Source organism: Brachionichthys hirsutus, chromosome 13 (assembly GCF_040956055.1).
Source record: "Brachionichthys hirsutus isolate HB-005 chromosome 13, CSIRO-AGI_Bhir_v1, whole genome shotgun sequence".
Taxonomy (NCBI): domain Eukaryota; kingdom Metazoa; phylum Chordata; class Actinopteri; order Lophiiformes; family Brachionichthyidae; genus Brachionichthys; species Brachionichthys hirsutus.
This window is the reverse complement of record NC_090909.1, coordinates 8650711-8671277: the sequence shown is the minus strand read 5'-3', so window position 1 is coordinate 8671277 and position 20567 is coordinate 8650711. Positions and strand designations below refer to the sequence as shown.

Sequence of the window (20567 nt, the reverse complement as noted above, 5' to 3'; positions counted from 1 at the left end):
ATATGAATCCAAACTATCATCAAGCCCCGCCTCCTACGTCCTTGTGGCATTAATCACCCCCCATACCGACTGTTGTGGTTTGTCCCTCCTCCATCCTGCATGTTCCGTTCTCTCATAGATCCATTAAAAGCTGCTGCGTGTTTCATGCTCGTCTGCTGGAGGCCGTTTTCCCAGAAGCAGATGGAACTTGGAGTCACAAGGGATGGAACATAGAGGTCTCCTGAACCCTCGGTCGGTTCTCCTGAGGTGGAAGGGATGGACCAAAAATAAAACCTGCAGGCGCGGAGGACCGTCATGGCTGTGCGGAGGCGTTATCGTGCACGGTTCCCCCTCAGCTCTTGCTGACACGGTTTTGCATTGACTGACTTTCCTCTTTCTTCCTCCGCCTCTACCCGAATCACGCTGCCGGTCTGTCGCTCCCCTCCTCCGGGACCGGCTGCTCTGCAGCACCACGGACAGCAACCATGACGCGGCTCCGCCGGAAAGCTTTGGTGGCACTTTTCCTCTTCACGCTCTTCATTTTCGGGGCCATGATGGGGCTCAGGACGCTGAAACCGAGCGACGGCTTCTCCGACCTGGCCCCCGGTATGGACTTGAACAGGGAGCGGACCGACAGGAAGCGCCTGGACGCGAGAGACGTCGTGGCGACGCCGGGCCGGTTCGACCCGCGCGGCAGCGACACGAAGGTGGTTTTCACCAAATCGGATCGAGATTACAGCATATTCTACGACGTGCACATCTTCTACTATCTGTGGTACGGCTCCCCGAGCGTGGACAGCAAGTACATCCACTGGGACCACGTGCTGGTGCCACACTGGGACCCCAAGATCGCGGCCAGTCATGCCCAAGGAAGGCATGCGCCCCCAGAAGACGTGGCCTCCAGCTTCTACCCCGAGCTGGGACCCTACAGTTCCAGGGAGCCAAAGGTGCTGGAGTCGCACATGGCCCAGATAGAAGCAGCTGCAGCAGGTAACAATTGCGGATTCAAAAAATTGAAATAAAATAAATTGTATTCCATTTATTTAAAATGAATTTTAAGGGAGTATCTGGTTCTGCAGGTTTATTTAATAAACGTATTTTTTAAATATTTTCCACACTGCCAAAAATGGACTTTTAATTACAAATACAAAATCATTCAAGTTGATTTTGCAAATGCTGGAAAAAAAGTCTATAGAATAACAAGCATGTGTTTCAGTTTTTGAATCATACAATAATAAGTATAGCACCATGGTGCTAAAACCCCAAAGTACCATAAAAGTTGCAAAACTCCGGATAGCATGGTGTATTTGTATACAATGCTGCTATAGTAATGGTTAGTGGCAAAATTAATCTATAGAATTATTTCATCATTTGATAGGTGTGATCTATAAATGGTTTAAACTGCACATGCCATCACCACAACTCTGGATGCAGTCAGAAGCTGATTGTTGCTAATGCTTGTACAATTGGGCTCCTAAAATCATCCAAGACAGCAATGTATGGAAGGATCTTTATTTTGGATGCAAGAAGCAATATTGTTCTAAATTTCAGGTGATTATAATATAGATATAAAATATAATTACGAGTTAGACATTCCATTTCTGTCCCTGAGTCCCTCTACTTTCCACACACTGGACCGTAGACATAGCCCAGATTCCCAAACAAAAATCGAAATCTAAAATCTAAAATTGTATGCCATGCATATAAATAATTAACATTAATAATACAAAGAGGAAAGAGGACTGTTCGTAGACCAAATCATATTTTTCATGCAGTACGTTTTTCTTTATATATAGGGAACATTGATCAAATGTCATAATTTACTTTTGACTAACATCCAGGTTTGCTTTTCCTGCATACACCATAACTTCCAATACCATTAATGACTTCTGAACTTCCTCTCGAATCGTAGGGGTGCTGGTGTTGTCCTGGTACCCTCCTGGGGTGGCAGACGACCACGGAGAGCCCACCGAAGACCTGGTTCCTGCTGTCATGGACGCAGCCCACAGACACAGCATCAAGGTAACTGGTGAGACAACCGGTATGTTATTCCTTTCCAAACATCTTCTCATTTCATTTCATTTACTTGTTTATTTATTTTAGGCAATGGCAAAAAAAATAAAAAAACAACAACTACACAACTCGTGCCACATTGCACCGACCACATTGAAACAAATAATATACCAACTCTGCCTGAAAGGGAGTGGGAAGAAGACGACTTGTTTAATCACTAAACATTCTAAATGAATGATTTGTCACTCAGTTGAACGTTTAAGCTCAGAATAGCAACACTGCCATTCTTTCATGAGCTGCTATGTTTTCACACTGCATCTGAAAATGCTGATTTCCTCGTGTGAAAAGCAGGAAGCTGCACGGAGTCGGCTCAGGTCTGTTCTGATCTGCAATATAGGCATGCAGTGCAAACATTCTGACTTAGAAACAACAAGTCAACTATAGGATGTATTCATTTGCCCAGTAGGGAAACATCCTGAGATCAATATTAACAACATGTATATTTTGGTTTAAGTCTTAAATTCAGATTTGTTCCTGCTCAAGCCCATGCTCGATGGTGACTTGCCTTCATCTACAAAATATTTCTGGAGCTTCGAAGCATTCCACTCAAAAACCAAAGATGAGTGGTTTAAAAATGAGAAAAGACAAACAGACAAACTAATGCAACTGTTTTATGCTGAAATTTGTCCTGAAGGCTCTCAGGTACAAGCTTTTATGCTCAGCCTTACCGAGGACATCACACAAGCAAAAACATGTGCATTTAAAGTTTAAACAATTTCCATAAAAATGCAGTCTCTGCATCCTGCAGACCCAGAATGTTTTCTCAATAGAAGTTCATTTTATTTTATTTGTGTGTCAGTACTGAGGAAGGAGAGATCTTGTTAATCTGGTCCAGTGGATCTGGAATCTGTTTTTTTTTAAATAAACAAGTCATCATCTTCTTTGCTTGCGAACTCCAGAGGCGTTTAGGGGATTGCAACCATTGTCCATCAGCATGAAGCTGAATAGATAATGAATAAAGTGCTCCTATAAGACTCCTCCATTTGTGCCCTTTATTGAAAATGCAGCATGCCTTGCAGCTTCATCGCATTCTGGGCCACTGAGGCTGCTGACGGTGAAGACGTTTGCTAACTACCCAGTGGCGTGTTCAGCTTCGATGACCTCAAAATGTGGCATTTACAGTAACACGTGTGTGGCAGCGAGACGGAAATGTCTTGCTTTCAGATGCCATTTTTTTTTTGCTGAGCCAAAAAGCTTCTTTTTAAGGAAGCGCTTTAGGGTCCATTTTCTATTTCATCTCACTACTCCATCAAACAAAGTCTTATCTGCTTTAGCAGTGAGGGGGCAGACAGCACAGAGCCAAGGCATGCTGAAGGAGCGTGAGACGTCAGCGGCTGTGGATCCGGCATTAAGAGGACAGAAGAGCGTCCCCTCAGTCTACTTTAGTGTTCCTTAAATGGATGTCTTAGACTGAGAACTGGGTCTCTGTGTGTCCCAGCCACACTTACACAACAGTGTGTGTCCCACAGCTGACCTGAGGGCTCGTGCTCCAGTGTTGCAGCGCAGCAGCGCTGCCTCTGACTAAATACAGTCTGTGTTCGTGAGCAGGCGTGTGCGTTTCAGTAAATCTGTTAAAAAATACACATAAACTCCAGTTCACTTTTACTTTTCATGGTTGCTGTAGGAAAGATACCAAAAACAACTTGGAACCGTTTCACGGTAATCCAGATCACCATGTGAACGGTGTAAATCTAATTAGGAGGGGAATGAACTGCTTGGCGGAGGTCTGCGCTCTCTGAGTTGTGTATGAATTACATTTGTATCCAAATATTTAAATATGCAAATGATGTGATCTATGGTCTGTGGATGAAAAATCAATCATATGTGGGAGGTGGATAATTATTATCCAACTCCCATGGCTCTATTAAGATTTGTAGCATTGTTAGAGTCAAAGGAATTTCTTTGACAAACAAAAGATAATACAGATCGGATAAGAGGGAAATATGGACGCATTATGGGCAAATTAAATCAAAGCAGGCCACTGGATTTCTAATTATTATTATGAGAACATTTCTTTAAACGGTTTTTACATCTGGATTTTTTGCATCTTAACTCATTCAATGATAATTTCAGCTAACGAGTAGCTGATGCATAATGCAGCACTGCATCGGGTTAGCTCTTATTTGAATATTATTTGAAGTGTAAGTCAGACTATTCAGGAGGCAGCAGCCCAGATTCACCCGAGGCTTAGAGCATGAATACGTGTTGATCCGTCGGGTCTGATGGTTTCACACAGAGTGAGGGGATCTGGGTAAACCAAGCATTTTTCAGCGACCGTTTATTCAGTCAGGAAGCGACTGAGCAGCGTCTTAACTCGCTGGCCTACTGGTTGAGAGCGATTCACAAGCCTGTTTCTGGGTGCCAAACGCCATTGCGTTACCATAGAAACTGTTTATAAAGAACTTGCAGCCTTGTTTGAAAGATGGAGTGGGCGTTTAGTGCTCAGTGTTTGTGTTTCAACAGTTCTGTCAATGCTTTGCTGTTTGACGTGCAGCTGCACCGTTTTTCTCCATCGTGACTGCAGCAAACAAGCAGCACGGTCCTTCCTGGACGACGGCGTCCGTCACTTAGCTCTCTGCTCCACCCAAAGGACAGCAAAAAAATTCCTACCTCTTGCCAATTATATAAAAATGTGAAATGGTGAGTCTGTGGAATTATTTGTTGAAGCACTCAGAGATCTGGGATCACAAAAAAGGTTTTCCTTTTGGGGTAAATCGCACAATTCTTCACGTGCTAAGGAACTTCATGTTGTTCTTTGATGCAGAGGCAATAAAAAGCACGTGTAGGAAAATGTAGTGTGCAGATGCTTAAATTATGGGAATATATTATTAATGGACATTATGACGTGCCGTCTCTTATCACTGAGGTAAACGCTTTCATCGTGCAGGAGCAAGCCGGAGGAGTGTCTGCTCACAGCATGCAGATTCCCTTTGGTATGTTTGATATACTCCTCCCGAGTGTTAATTATTCCTGGGAAGCAGCTTTAAAAAGATATCCAAGACACTGGGATGAGTGGGGTTTACGTCACCCTGTGTCACCTGAACCTTTTTGACGGATGGGATGACAGTGAGTCTGCGGGGATGGTGAACATCTGCTTCTCTTCGTCTGTCCAACCCACTCTCCATTTTGGAGAAACCCTTCGCATCCTGCAGGCTAAATCGGTTCAGTCAGCTGTTCTTTCTACTTCCATATTTGTGCCAGAGGAAAAGGACAGTCTAGATGTTTTCTCTTCTCTTCTGAAGTAGGAAATTATAGAAAGGCAAATAAAACTCACCGGAAATCGACATTTTGAATGAACACCCCATCCCATAAAACATTATGGGGCTTAATTATTACACAGTGTAACAGAAACACACAAACATTGATAGGTCCAGCCCTCTTTTGGTACTTACAAAACACATTAGTCTGGTAATCTGATAATCTAATAAAAATCTAAGTCACTACAGGGAGATGAAAAAATGCTGTCATATTTACAGTAACTATGCAGGATGAGTGCTGCTGCTTATCCTTGTGAGTGATCCAAGCAGATTGGGTCAGGATGCTGGAAGGTGAAATAATAAAGGGTTATTTCATTTTGTTTTCTAACCGCTTATTCCGCTATCGGGTCGCGGGCCAAGCATAGCATCTACCTGCATAGATCAGTGAGGAGCAGAAATGTTGTTTATGTCTGCTATCCATGTCATTTACGCACAATGCAAAACCGTATCATTAATTAAACTCTGAGCTGGCAGGAATTAGTGTTAATTTTTTATGTTCTTTCTTCTTCTGCACATTCAGAAGGTCCCACAAACAATCCTGGTTCATACAGTGAAAACATTTAGAGTTAAACAGCTATTCTGATCAATATGCAATCAGTAGATTTTACATGCATTGTGGTGGTGCTTGGTAGACTTATTGTATTACCTTAAATAATGCACCCTTTTAATAGCAGGAAAAACACCAGTCACTTTAGAATGGTCCTTGTTTGGTTAATGTGTTTCAAACCCAACATGAATTAGATAGATTACTTTGTCCAGATGTAATTTTTTTTTATTGAAGATGCCAATGCGATCCAACAGATGTAAACATGACGGCTTCATGCTGAAGGAAAAATAGACTTCCAAAAAAAAACACACACAGAGCCACGGCAGAAGCCTTCATACAAATGATGCACCGAGTGCTCTCTCACTGCAATGTAATGCAATATAAGTCAAGACTTGTGTGTATTTTTTTTTAACATTTCCTAACCCCCTTGTTAACATCATCGTTCAAATGTGATTGACACAGGTGGCCTTTCACATCCAGCCATACAAAGGACGGACAGACCAGAGCATGCATGACAACATCAAATACATAATTGACAGGTAGGCCGGCTCCTTGACTACGTGTGTTTCCTTTCACCGGCCCTAGAGTCGGGTTATACGCATCCAACAGTGACGGCTGAAGTTAGAGGTTTAGCGATCTGCTGAAACATGAAGTCTGACGGTCGACGATGAGACGGGTGGCTGTTAAATATAGATGCCTCCCCTGTGATCCAGCTTTTGCTAAATGTGTGTGAAAGAGAACCTGGCTCATGATACTCAGCGTTCTAACGCGACAAAAGCAACATATAAAAGATGTTAACAGAGACCCGGATAAAAGCTATGAAACTAATTAGATCCATCTAATGATACTCAGTAATCTGATTAAAGAAAAAGCCCATGATCTCATGCTGTGATTAGGAATAACATAATGGGGCTCAATGCCATGCATTTAAAGATACCAGATTGGATTAAAATAAACTTCTGAGCCTCGTGTTGCTGCCAACCTTTCTGGAAGCATGCTGTGCTGACCTTCTGTACACAACAATACAAAAACAGCCAGAAAAAGACAGAACATCCCCACCAGCGAGATGCTGCCTCTGTTAAAGGTGCTATGTGAAGCATCATTCCATTTGGGATATGATAATTGTAACAGCTTTTCTTCACAGGTATGGAGCACATGGCGCCTTCTATCGATTCAGATCAAGCACAGGGCGAGTCCTCCCTATGTTTTACGTCTACGACTCTTACCTGACTCCACCAGAGTCCTGGGCTGAGCTCCTGACGACCAAAGGCTCCCACAGCATCAGAGGGACGCCTTATGATGGCGTCTTCCTCGCCCTCATTGTCGAAGAGCGCCACAAACATGACATCCATTCCAGCGGCTTTGACGGCATCTACACCTACTTCGCCTCAAACGGCTTCTCCTTTGGCTCGTCCCACCAAAACTGGAAAGCCATAAAGACCTTCTGCGACGCAAACAATCTGCTGTTTATTCCCAGTGTCGGCCCGGGGTACGTGGACACGGCTGTTCGGCCATGGAACAACCACAACACCAGGAACCGAGTTAACGGGCGTTACTACGAGACGTCTTTGGAGGCAGCTTTATCTGTGAGACCGGACATTGTCACCATCACTTCCTTCAACCAATGGCACGAAGGCACACAGATAGAGAGGGCTGTGCCGAAGAAAACAGTGACACGCTTGTACCTTGACTACCAACCCAACCAACCCAACCACTACTTACAGCTCACTCGCCAGTGGGCCGAGAAGTTCAACAAGGAGAAGGACAAGTGGCTGATGTGAACACGGCTTGATATCCTGAGAAATGGCTTTTAATCAACACTTTTATGTTCATCACTGTTCCACTTTCCTCCAACGATGAGCTTTACTTTAGTGGTTCCTATTACCCTTACTATTTTTAATGCTAACATTTTTGTACAGGTCAATATGTCAGTGACGTGTTGGAGCTGTAAGACCACAGCAATGGGCAGGGTCTGTTTGCTATCAGTTTGTGACACAAAGACGTGTGGTTATGTCCGCTTCTGTATTTTATCACGATGGGAAAGACTATTTTATCCTGTTTTGCTTTTTGAAGATGAATTAAACTTTGTGAAACAATGCAGTCACTGAACAAGAAAATTGTTTTCAAAGAAAAGTTAGAAGGTCGAAAATAACTGACATAAAATATTCAAACTGGAGTGGTGCTCGGGAATCAGATGCAATTAATTTAAAGTCAAATTCTATAATTTAAGCAAATTAGAAGGGTACTCAACATCTGCCAAGGCTCAGACATGTGCGCCAATAAAAATAAAACTATTAAACCTCTGTTTTTGCCATATCAGATCTAAAAACCAGTTACATTTCCTTGGGACAGTCCCCACTCTTCCATCCAGTTTCATGCTAGTCTGTCCAGCAGTTTGAGGGTCAGTGACATAAAACTGTTTTTTCTTTCTTTAAATAATAAAAAACTCAAGTTGCTGGCGAAATATCACCAATAGGACTGAATGTTTTTGAATAAAATGTATATTGTGTGTATATAGTGTCTGTATCATGTAAATTATGAAGGACAGTGAGATTTGATAAGAACCAAAACAAAAACTGTTTCCGCCCGGTTTCGAACCGGGGACCTTTCGCGTGTGAGGCGAACGTGATAACCACTACACTACGGAAACCGCCATACACGACGCCGTGACAAGATCTCTTTTTATCTTTGTACACGAACCAAGTGAACATTTGTTTTATTTTGTTATAGAGTTAAGCACTATGACAATACATACAAATATTAAAATATATATTTTACCATAGGTCTTACTAAGAGTAATGTTAATGGTATATTCAAAGAACTCGGGTATGATATAAATAAAAAAGTATTATGATGAGGTTATTATGTGTAACAAAAAAACAGATAGACAAACAGAATTAAATTTAAAAAAATGCAGTACACTCGGGAATTGTAATCTGTTCACTTGAGAAAAATGATCTTCTGAATTGGAGACAATTTGTATGAATCCACTAGATGGCGCCAAGAGACTATGAATTAAACAAGCACATCTATTTCTCATGGTTATTAAATGTACAATGTTTAGTGAAACTATGATTTAGTTTTGATTATTAGAGATGGACAATTCTGAATATTTAAAACAATGCGTTATTCCTTCCTTTTTGTGCCAAATGTCTTTTCACTTTTCCAGTGTGTTGAAGCACCGTTGATCAGATCAGCTCAGGAGATGAGCAAACTGACCCATACAGGTATTTGTTTGTCACCTAGACAGATCTATGTCATTAAACTTACCATAAATCAAGCCAAAAACTTACCTAGTTTGCATCCCGTCAGTTCGTCCTGACGTCTGAACAACCAGAACACAAACCTCTGACTGTGCAGGAGCGCAAAAAGTCAGGGGTTAGAATAAATAAAAACTCACCAAATAATATTTTTGGTACATTGATTTTTTTTTTTATTCCAAATGTGTGTCTATATATTGAACATCAGAGGGCTGATCCCCTCCTACAGTCACCCCACATGTCAATATCAATAATAATGAGAATCATATCCATCGGCGGTCTTTGTCCTACTGATGAGCTGCTGGTACCAATGTGAGAGAGGAGCAAAATAAAAATGAAACAGCAGACAGTATGATGAAACACACACTCACACACACACGCTTATTATTGGATGCTGCTGGCCAATTATTAAACCGTTTCCATGCAAAAATGAAAGCAAAAAACCCCCGAAATAAAACAGGCACTGCTTGTTAACAAATCAAATGTTCAGTTTTCCATGAAAACTGTGGAGGAACCATTTTACATGTGGCTCCTCTAAGCGGGCACCCTGCAGGCACCCTGCAGGCACCCTGCAGACACGTCTCTGCAATTACATACGGAATTCAGAGTCAACACCAGCACTTAGGTCACGTCATCGGTCAATGAGAGTTATTGGTGTATAGATTCTGGAGAACCGCAGCAGCTGACAAGTGAGTTCTGAACTCAATTTAAAAGGTGCCATGAATGGAAAAAATAAATAAAATAAATAATGGAACAAGCAATACTCAAGTTGGACACGCTGACAGGAAGGCAATTCCAGTTACAAATTATTTTTATTTTCCTCCAAGTTTACCGGTGAATATGTGTGTGTGTGTGTTCGGAATATGTCTGACCTGCACGGACTAATAGAAATCACAGCCTGCACTTTAACAGCTTTAACATTGACCTCACATAAAAACACCTGCAATGTTTCAGGGACTGTGTGAAAACTAACCGATATGATTTGTCATTTTATAAAAGTTAAAAAATAAAATCTAAGCCATATCATGGTACTTTTATTACCGAAAATAAAGAACTCAAAGACGCAATAAGTCAAGACTCCACTTCCAACCTTTAAATGGCCACATTAGTTCATCAATTTGCATATCGGAAGCGACTCTTACTGTAAACGCAACACACGGGGGAGGCTTAAATAAAACACTGAAGGTGAAGTTGGAGATTCTGGATGCAGATAGCGCATCACTGAGTGTCATTCTCAGAGGGCTGACCGAAAAGAAAAGCAAGTGGCTTTCAGGTAACTTTAACCAGCACTGAGGAAGGTGCATGAGTCAACCTGAGGCACGCTGCCATGTGATCCCAGCAGGTCATCCGTGTGGTCGGTTCTACGGCTATGGTCAAATAGGGGAAGCCCCAGCCCGGCTGATTTAGGGTGTCTATTTTAATTCAAAAGGTGCATTTTTGATTCATGACCCATTCATATAATTTAGAATGTTTTAATTTTTTATATCATAATGATTTGTTTTACACATTTTAAATTGAAAAGATGAAACACAGCAAGATTATAGAAGGAATAAAATGAGCAAATAAAACATTACCATTATTGTAAGAATATGCTATTGTTTTCTCATGACTGGATGCTTATGATTGAGCTGAAACATTTAAGTATTTCCTGACTCCTCAATCCAGTTAAAATTTCATTGCATCTGTGGTGTCATGAGGTTGACTCATGGTTCCTTTTTTTCAAGAGTAAATTTGGGAATTCTCCTTCATTAACATCTTTTTCCCTTCAAGGAAACCACACAAAAGACAAACAGCCATTCACACTCACTTGCTGTGAAACAACAGCGCTACCCACTGCGCCACTGTGTCCTAATGGATCATTTCTGATTTTATCGTCCTTCTTATAAATAATTACATGAATTAGCCATAAAAATAAAATAAAACAAATGCTGAGCTGGCTTATTTTTAACTGACAAATTGAATTTGCTCTGACAGTGAATGAACCAATTATTCACCACCAGTTTAGCGTTTGACATTTATTCATGTAACTGGGAATGACTCTCAACAATCAGCTATCCTTCTCCAGAATAATTTGCTGTACCTTTATGCAAAAACAAACAAACAAACATAAAAAAAAAAAACATATTTCTGATCTACCGAAAACATTGAAAAAGATGAACCCCACAATCAGAGTCTGACTCACCAGGCAATTTTTGGCACAAAAATTGGTTGAGAAAACATTTTCTTTATCTCGTTCCGCTCCACTACTTTCACATTTATGGATGTCTTGCTGTGCGTATTTGAAAGTACATGGGATAGAACTGTCCCAGCGCTGCTTCGTAGAATTCAGGGGAGTACTGATGTATTTGTTTTCCTACTTTTGTGGTTCCCAGCACCGGTTGGTCAGTTTTCCATGCGCCAGGTCAAGGTTGTCAGGCTTCATCCTTCACAGATGTCCAAACGATTGACAGATGACTATGAAGGCTGTACAGCTGCTCAGATAATGTCTGCCATTGTCCTTCTCCGCAGTGCAAACACCTGCTTTCGTGTAGTCAAACAGTAAAACGTCAGAGTGCTGACAAACAGTCTCTCTGTGTCATTTTCTCTTTCCACGGAGCGTGATGATTCAATGAAGCAGGAGAGCCAATGATTCTCAGCTGGTTTAATCCAAAATGTATCAATCGAGAATTGATTCATTTGTTTACCCACCTGGAAATGTTACTGGTATGATCCACTGAGCAAAGGTTACTTAGTTTTGACAAATGACCCTGCAAAAGAGTCATTTGTGCTGACCTTCTGTACTCAACAAACCATCCAAACCAGCGGGGGGTTTGGATGGACCCAGCGGTGCTGCTGGGGCCCAAACGTTCCCACAATGTTCAACCCCACAACCTTGGATCCCTCTAATGATGCCTCACAAAGTCGCCCTCCACTTAATTGTGCCCAACCAGTAAGTCTGTTGGAGGTCGTGTCGGCGTCTTGGGTGGGATCATCGGGCGAGGTGGTGGTGTGGGTTTGGTATTGGTCCGTCTGGGACTCCTCATCGCCCCGTCGCTGTCAGCTCTATCTGCTGGGATTGGAGGTGGTGGCGGCGGGAGGCGAGGCAGTGACATGGAGCCGTGGTGGTAGTGGAGGTGGGGCAGGTTGTGGCGGTGGTGGTGGTGGTGGTGGTGACCTGGTGTCTGAACAGTGGGAGGGAGCCGCGAGCACGAAGAAGCAGAGGAGGACGAAGATAGGGGAGGAGGTGGTGGAGGGGTGAGAGTGGTTGGCCGCAGACTCTGAATCCGCCGACACTCCTGGCAAATTCGAACGTGGCTGCAGGCCTGCAGGAAGCTACGGGGGGGTGCAGGAGGAGCCACCATGGTTGATGCTGGGAGAGGAGGAGGTGGCGTGCTGGTGGTGGCGTTGGGGCCTAGGGGATCCTCCAGTAGCCTTTGCGGTCCTGGGCCCAAATCAAGGCCCACACTCATACCTCCCCCGAGACCTGCCAACCCGCCTGTCAGTGGGCCGGCACCGCTGTACATTTTACCATTACTGAGACGCATCTCGCGGACCAGACGGATGGGCCGTGGGGCAGCTAGAGCAAGACGGGACGGGTGCCGCAGGACTCCGCCACCAGCACTGCTCAGGTGCCGCCGGCGACGGGAGCGAGAGCTCTTCTTACACGAGACAGCGTTTCGAAACTCTGCCAGCATCTCCTGACAAACAGAGACCTAAGAGAAAGCCAAAAACAGATAGACAAAAACATTTTCAAACAAAGTCACCGAAACAACTAACACAAAAAAAATATGGCTTCCCAAAGAGAAAGCCCAAAAGCCCGAAAAGCTATCTGTCTGAAACAGAGCGATAAAATGTAAATCAAAGCAATCATGTAGCTCTCGAGGAGACACAGGGATCGTTTTTTAAAGTTTTCGTTCACATTTACTTTTTTTTTTTAAATCTGCAATATTTTTGACATTCTAATCATAATCCATATTTACAGCACCATGTGAAAAATTGATGAGGATCTATATATATACAGTATATTTACGAGTTCCAGGTGGTTGATTATTTGTTGAGTAATAATATTACTAATTGAAGGTTTTAGATAATTTATGTCTAACAAATATTGCCAGTACTCATATAGCACTTTAGCAATAATTATTATTAGAAGATGCGGAATTACTTTATTTGATCACTTGTGGGGAAATTATACAAACAGACTACACACATGTGCGGGCCTTGATCACGCACACACAAAGGGCCTGCAGACATGCAAGTTGGGGGAGAAGATGTTGGTGGAGTGAGAGGATAAGCCACCTAGCAACGCCTAGGGAGTAACTTCTTGGGTTTGGTGCCTTGCTCAGGAGCACCTCGTTAGCACCCAGGCAAACTGGCCCCTCTCCAACCGTCAGTCCACGTTTCACATGGTTGGTTTCGAACTGCCCTCCTTCCAGTCTCCAAGCCAAGTCCGTATAAATTGAGCTACGGTCGCCGCCCAACCCCCCCCCCCCCCCCCCACACAATTTTTTATTTTATTTTATTAGATTAAAGTAGGATTATTATTTGTATAGAATGTCTCAGATTATGTGTGAGCACATTCAAAAGTCTCCATTGCTTTAAAAAAGTAAGCTTCATGTGAAGGTAGAGGCTGAACAATCGCAAAACCCGGCAAGTATACAGAATAATTCATTTTTTAAATGCACAAACAGGAGTGGTTGAAGTGAAAGTTATTTTCTCGATGAACCATTGGTTAAGACAGTTTGACAATGTAAACACACACACACACACACTGGAAGATAACCTACTGTGGTGTCTGGGCTGAGGTTGAGGCCAGGGGCAGGACGGGAGGAGGAAGACGAGAGGGGAAGAGGAGGAGGGTAAAGGTTTACCTCATCCGTCTCTGCGGTGCGGCGCGTCGACCACACAAACTCCATGATGGCCACAAAGACGGCGATGATGAGACCGCAGATCAGGACCACGAAAATCCCACCAATGTTCTCCATGCCGAGACCTGAGAAGCACAGATACATAGAAACATACTGAAATGTACTGTAACACAGAGGCTACTACTACTGTATTTTGGGCTTGTCCCGTGAGGGGTCGCCACAGCAACCCAACCTTCTACACCTCACCCTGTCCTTTGCATCGTCCTCCCAACACCAGCCACTCTCATGTCCTCCCTCACTACGTCCATGTATCGTCTCCTGGGTCGACCTCTAGCCCTGTTCAGCTCCCTCCTCAGCATCCTTCTACCGATATAGTCCCTGTCTCTCCTCTGGACATGTCCAAACCAACGAAGTCTGTCCTCTCTGACTTTATCACCAAAACGTCTAACCTTCGCTGTCCCTCTCATTGTCTCATTTCTAATCCTATCCAACCTGGTCACTCCGATGGGGAACCTCAGCACCTGTCTTTTCCTCAGATTTACTGTAATACAGAGTAACGTATAGTAACTCATAATGGTGTACAGTAACTGTACAGTAATACAGTATATTACAGTAACATACAGTCTCACTGTGCAATTAAGTATCATAGTGTTATGTACAGTAATATACAGTAATATACAGACCCCTCATTCAAAGACAGCTGACCACTTAAGCTGCCTCTCTTTCCTGCCGCGTTTCTTAACTTTATAGCAAAGGTACGAAGCAGGAGTAAAATCCTCCTCCTCCTCCTCCTCCTCCTCCTCATCCTCACTCTCCCACACAGCCATCGCCTCAGCTCAGCCGCCTCCTCTCCTTCTCCCCAGCAGCTACTAACATTGTCTTTTATTATGTTTCATCATAGTTCATTTTACATTGTACATTAACGATATGATATGCTACACTGAAATGTAATATTAGATTTGTGATAAATGTCAAAATACAGGCCGCAAATTTGTTCAATCTTGTGTTGATGGTGTCCAAGAGTGCAGAGAACAACAGCACGACAAAATAAATACAAGTCACGCATGAACTGGAGATTGCAATCAATGCTATATTTGACTATTTAAGTGGTTTCACAGTCCAATTCTGCATTCATTTCCAATAAATGCGCCATAACAGCATCTCAAAAAAACACTCCATGATCAAAATCCACAGACAATGCAAATAAGCATGCACAGTGTAGATTTACTACATGGTAGGATATGCAGTTTGAGACACAGCAAGGCGGTGACATCAAATGATCTTGTCACGGAACTAGATGCACCTCTGCAGTGGATGAAAATAATGCTAGAATAAGTGACATTTTTTTTATTTAATAATGAGGGAAAAAACAGAATATTATAATCTTTAAAGTAAATGTCCTTTAAATATTGTGAATTTTCCAAAATAGCACACCACTGCATTACTTCCTGATCTCTCATTACACAACACCCAGAGGGTGTGTCCTCCCAATCTTTGTGAGGACCCAGAGCAATACACACATTTTATATTGTTATATCAGTAGCAAAAATACACTATAATTGTTTTAAGTGGTTTTAACACTGGCTTAATGGCTTGATTTTAATTCTAGGGCTTCACACAGATGCAGATAATTATGCTGTGTGGTCTTGGAAATGAAGAAATCTGTTTCAATACATGACAAAGTAGCTGATCGATACTCACCGTCACCGGACTCAACTGTAATGATCAGCTCTTAAAAACATGATTTCCTTGGTTTTATTTGTATTTGTATTGTTACATTTGTATTGTTAATTGTCGATGATTTATGTACTAAGGACTTTCAACGGAAACAAGACCGCAAGGGCTTTTTTGAAATGCTCCTCTTAGACAGGATGTTTGACTGTATTTGTACTGTAATACATGCTACGGTGTGACTGTACTTGTACTCTAACATTGTATCTAATAAATATATTCATCATCAGAAAGTCAATGAACAGATTCTATCTTAATTTGTTACAGTGAGAAACATCAGGGGAAGAAAAAAACAAAACATGAAGGGCCTTTGTGGGTCAATAACGGAAACGGTGAAGGAGAAAGCTCAGACACCACGATCGATGTGGACGCAGACAAAAGACAGACAGAAAACCAAGACGTAATGGATGATATCGTGATTGAGCCCCTGTTGCATCAGATGGAATGCCTTCATGTTTTACGTCTCAGTTTACATCTTACGAAATAAAAAGCAAGCAGGAGACAAGACAGAATGAAGTCTGCTCATTAGGGAAAAAAAGAAAAGAAAAAGCTATTGATCGTTTTCAGCCCGGATAGCGACGCGGCTCCTGGTGTCAGTCTTGTCTGACTAGTCACTAGTGGATCTTCTTTGATTCAGATTCACATAGTTCGGCAAACATTGGCAGAGCCGTGAGGAAAAGGCTTTGCGTTAAGGGAGCTATAATGGGAGGTTTCCGCACACAATTCATTGTCAAAATCAGTAAAGCCAGGTAACGACCATCGTGCAGTTGCATGGCCCCAAGTACACAACGTAACTTAATACATATGGCATTTAATCCAGTTCTAAATATGCAGGAAATACAGTTCATTGACCAAAAAATAAAAAAAACCAACTAGTTTGAAGCATGAATAAATCAAAAAAAATGTATAATCATCTGAAACCAACAAAGGCAATATCCTTAGCTTTTCCTGCTGAGAAGACTCCAGGCATAAGCCCCAGCTGAAATGAACTTATTCAGTGCACGAACAGAGTTGGTGATTCAATGCATGTAATGCATGCACAAGCTGATATTGAGATATTCAGTAACTGTCATTCGTGTGTGCTCTGCATGTGTAAGGGGGAAATGAAAGGACAAAATATTTGCATGCAGAAGGCCGCAGCCCATGACTACATATATCATAGCATTCATATTCCTCTGTGGAAGAAGACTGATCACTTCCATGATTATTCATCTGGGGATGCAAGTGTGAGGAAGGAGTGTGACGTGCGGGAGGTGGAAGTAGAAACATGAATGCAGGGAACTTTAGGGGTATTTTACAAAACTAAAAGAAACAAATGGCAAATAAGTATGATTAAAAAATGAGAAAATGAAAGGTGTGAATGTAAATTTGTTGAACTATGTCCTCAGCCAAACAAGGTTTGCTGCCAGAGTCAGAAGGAAGCTGGCCTATTTTGAAAAAAGGAATGAGGAGTTCTGGAAAATTTTTAAATCATAAACAAAAGACATTCAAATGGTGCAAGTTCATTTAAATAGAGATAAGTTAGGTGACAATTTTAGTGAGGGGAGCACTTTTGTCAAATATATTTTACCCTAGATTTTGGTGAAAGGTTTTGTTATTTTTTTTTGTTATTTTTGTTTTTTTTCAGATTTAAACAAAGTTATTTTGTTTTGAACCTCAATGAGATTATTATTATTTGACAATTATTTGAGTTTATTTTGTAAAGAAATAGTAAAGTAGGAATTGTGCGGTGGAGAGAGGAAAATGTAATGTAGAAAACATTTTTAAGTGTTTGTGTTAGGGGTTAGGGGTGTAAATATTTCGCACTGCAAAATTCTATTTTTCGATAATAAAATAGAAAAAAATATATTCACCTGACACCATCATCATGTCAACATGATGTGCAGCCTCTTAAAGTCAGAGCAAACTATTTTCTGCCTCAGCTGCAACTTGAGTTTTGGGCAACTTGACAAGCAAACTACCATTTTCAACTCAGATGGCACACACACAATCAGTGTCATCTCCATTGCTATGGTGTTATTAGCAGGCTAACATTGCTATTTTCCTACCTTTAGCTCGGTGGTCCTCCTCTTTGGGACATTGTCCTCCCTCCCACCAGCGTCGCTTCAAGATTTCCAGCCTGTTGCTCTCCTGCAGCTGCAAAATGCCGAGAGTGATCTCGTCTCTATACGGAGAGCCTGGGGATTCAAAGGGGGATTTTAATCTGGAATATCAGTCACAACAAAGGCTAATATACATTCTTTTTGGCGACTGCTTATGAAGTGAAAATTTGTTCAGCAGAAGCACCACAGCCATTCATCCTTAAGTTCACTATTAATTAGTGTTATCAGTCATTAATATTTTAACAGCAGGAAATGACTAAACTTGAATCCAAAAGTTGTGGATCATCCAATAATCTCAAGGTCGGTGGTTCAAATCCCTCTCTATCACCGCCAGTCTCCGTTGTGTCCTTGGGTAAGATGCAACACCCACCTTACCCCCAGTGTCTCATGCTGGTGTATCAGATCGCCATTGTAAATGAGAACCAGTGCTCAACATACATGGTGAATACATAAATGAATTAAATGACAATGTGCAGAAACCAGAAAAACGGATATAGATGGCACGATCGTCTTATCTACAAGAAAATGGAAGGATGGATGACCTAACATCAGTGTAATATCAGTGTAACATCAGTGGCGCTTCACAGATGGGAGCTGTTCCAGGACCAGGGCTCAAATGGATCATTAATAACAAACAGTAAAAAGCTGCGTTATCGCCTTTAATCTGCCTTGTCCGAATAAAAGGAAAAGCGACGCTATTTTCCTTTAGTTATCTCAAACCGATTCCTGCTACACTCACCCAGAGGCATGCCAATGCCGTATCCTTTGGTGTCCAGCAGTCCACCGATCTGTGTGAGGTTGCAGTTGAGCCGGCGGTAGTACTCGTTCATTGTGCTCTCCATCAGGAAGGCGTACTTGGAGTTGAGAACTCTGGAAATGCCTTCCTCTGTGCTCTTCACGAACACGCTGGGCTGCTTGGAGTACATGTAGTTCCACATCCGCTGGTATATTTGGTACCGCGAGTTCTGGAGGAAGAGCGGGATGGAGGCAGCAGATAGGGAACCTTATTTTAATCTCTTTTCTCAATTAGGATTTAAGGCCCATGAAACCCAAAACGAGGTTTCCTTTATTTTGCTTCTTAATTGGCACATCGTTTTTCAGTTGTTTGTTCCGTGTATTAACTGTTTACCTCTGCTGACGTGTCTGTGAAACACCAAGAAAACATGTCTTTAAAAGCTGGATGCTAAAATGGATATCGTAATGTCATCATCATTATAAAATTGCACTGATGCAGCTGATAATTTGGTTTAAAATATCTCAAATTTGTCTCACCATGAAAAACGTCATGGTGGATCCTCCATGAATGGTCCCGTACTGGATGTTGGTTTGGTCGGCCAGGTCATCCGGAGACTCGATGGGAACCTCCATCCTTTGGACGGTGAGAAAAGCCGCCAGGTTTGCCGTGTAGGACGAGATAATGATTAGGGTAAATGCCCACCTGAGAAGAACAGAGAAGATGACGAACTTTAACCTTCATTTGCCCTGAGAATCAACTCTATTATCGTTCCTTTCATTTTTAGCCACAAAAGAAAAGCAGGAGCGAGACAGATGGGAAGCCCTGCAGGAGGCGTCGGGAGTTTTAGGTAAGAATCGTCAACCTGAACCTGACCTCTGGCAGCAGCAGGGAGGAGCAGGACATTTCCACTGCAGGGAAGTGATGAGCAAGGGGATTTGGGTGAGATGGGGGGGGGGGGGGGAGTGAAAGGGAGACACGGTGCCAAACAGAAGTGAAAGTATGAGATTAGAGGATAGTGGAACAGTCTGTTTAAGTAAGTACATGCAGGAGTAGCTGTTTGTATGATTTTACATCAAACGTATTAACTGTTCTTTTTATGAGGCACCTAATGAAGGCTGCGTGAAAAAAAAAAAAGCCTTTGTTACACCAACTATCCTGATCTGGGTCCCTTCAGAACAAAAAGAAAATCAGTCAGTCATCTGGACGAACAGAGGTCGGCATGCTGCAGTGTGCGTTATAGCCATCAGGAGTTTTTATCACATTAATAGTCCGAGGAGGCCGGGAACTGCCAGAGAAAAGATGCTGATTACTCTCCCAGTCCCCCCAGTGCCCCTCCACCATCTGTTGGGCAGTGGCTACTGGATATGAGGGACGAGAGAAGAAGATGGGCGGAGAGCAGATGAAATGAGATGAGTGGAGAGGAAGACTGAGCCCATTTGCTTTTAACAGCTGTATTTCAGAGGCTGTGGATGCTGCTGACGCTGCCAAAGTGGAAACATTAAACACTTAAACCAAAGCCAAAATTGGACAGTAACAAGTAAAAAAAAGTAAACTAAAGTAAAAGTAACAGTCACACAATGCGCCTGCAGTAACAATTTAAATCTAGTCACAAGAAAACACAATCAAAAAGGCTGAACATTTGGCTGAACAAAATGTAGCAAAATCAATAAAATGAATAGAAAGAAATACATTGTGAACAGCAACAAATAAATGATACAAACACATAATTGCATGGGTCCATCATTTTCAGAGTTCCAATGAGAATTCTGCGATAACTAATTCTTAAATTATCATAGACTTGAAACATGCCTTAAGGACATTAAATCCTGGATGATCAATAATTTTCCGTTATTAAATTTAATTCAAATAAAAACGCCGGCCTTTCCCTGCAACACTTGTGAAGTGCCTTGAGATAACTTTCTGTCATGATATGGCGCTATAGAAATGAAAATAAATTGAATTGAATTCATATTTTTGATATTCTTTAATCAAGAGAATAAAATTGTAAACAAACTGTCATTCATAAAATCAAACT

At 42.1% G+C, this 20567-nt stretch overlaps 2 protein-coding genes and 1 non-coding gene across 3 annotated transcripts in view; 1 reads left to right on the top strand and 2 right to left on the bottom strand.

Moving 5' to 3' along the window:
• The first annotated feature begins 464 nt into the window (after nucleotides 1-464).
• Nucleotides 465-7637, top strand: LOC137903263 (glycoprotein endo-alpha-1,2-mannosidase-like protein). Its single transcript, XM_068747408.1, has 4 exons — nucleotides 465-969; nucleotides 1892-2001; nucleotides 6319-6395; nucleotides 7001-7637. Exons 1-4 carry the CDS (start codon nucleotides 465-467, stop codon nucleotides 7635-7637), a joined length of 1329 nt encoding a protein of 442 aa, XP_068603509.1.
• A 796-nt stretch (nucleotides 7638-8433) lies between these two features.
• trnav-cac (transfer RNA valine (anticodon CAC)) lies at nucleotides 8434-8506 on the bottom strand. The gene has a single exon. It is a non-coding gene; the product is annotated as a tRNA-Val (tRNA).
• Nucleotides 8507-12028: 3522 nt separating this feature from the next.
• LOC137902924 (glutamate receptor ionotropic, kainate 5-like) overlaps nucleotides 12029-20567 on the bottom strand; it is a 52164-nt gene continuing 43625 nt past the window's right edge. The window contains exons 15-19 of the mRNA XM_068747030.1: nucleotides 19069-19234; nucleotides 18536-18761; nucleotides 17743-17871; nucleotides 13967-14088; nucleotides 12029-12808 (exon numbers count right to left, since the gene is read on the bottom strand). Coding sequence (XP_068603131.1) covers nucleotides 12029-12808; nucleotides 13967-14088; nucleotides 17743-17871; nucleotides 18536-18761; nucleotides 19069-19234 — 1423 coding nt within the window. The remainder of the gene's footprint in view (nucleotides 12809-13966; nucleotides 14089-17742; nucleotides 17872-18535; nucleotides 18762-19068; nucleotides 19235-20567) is intronic.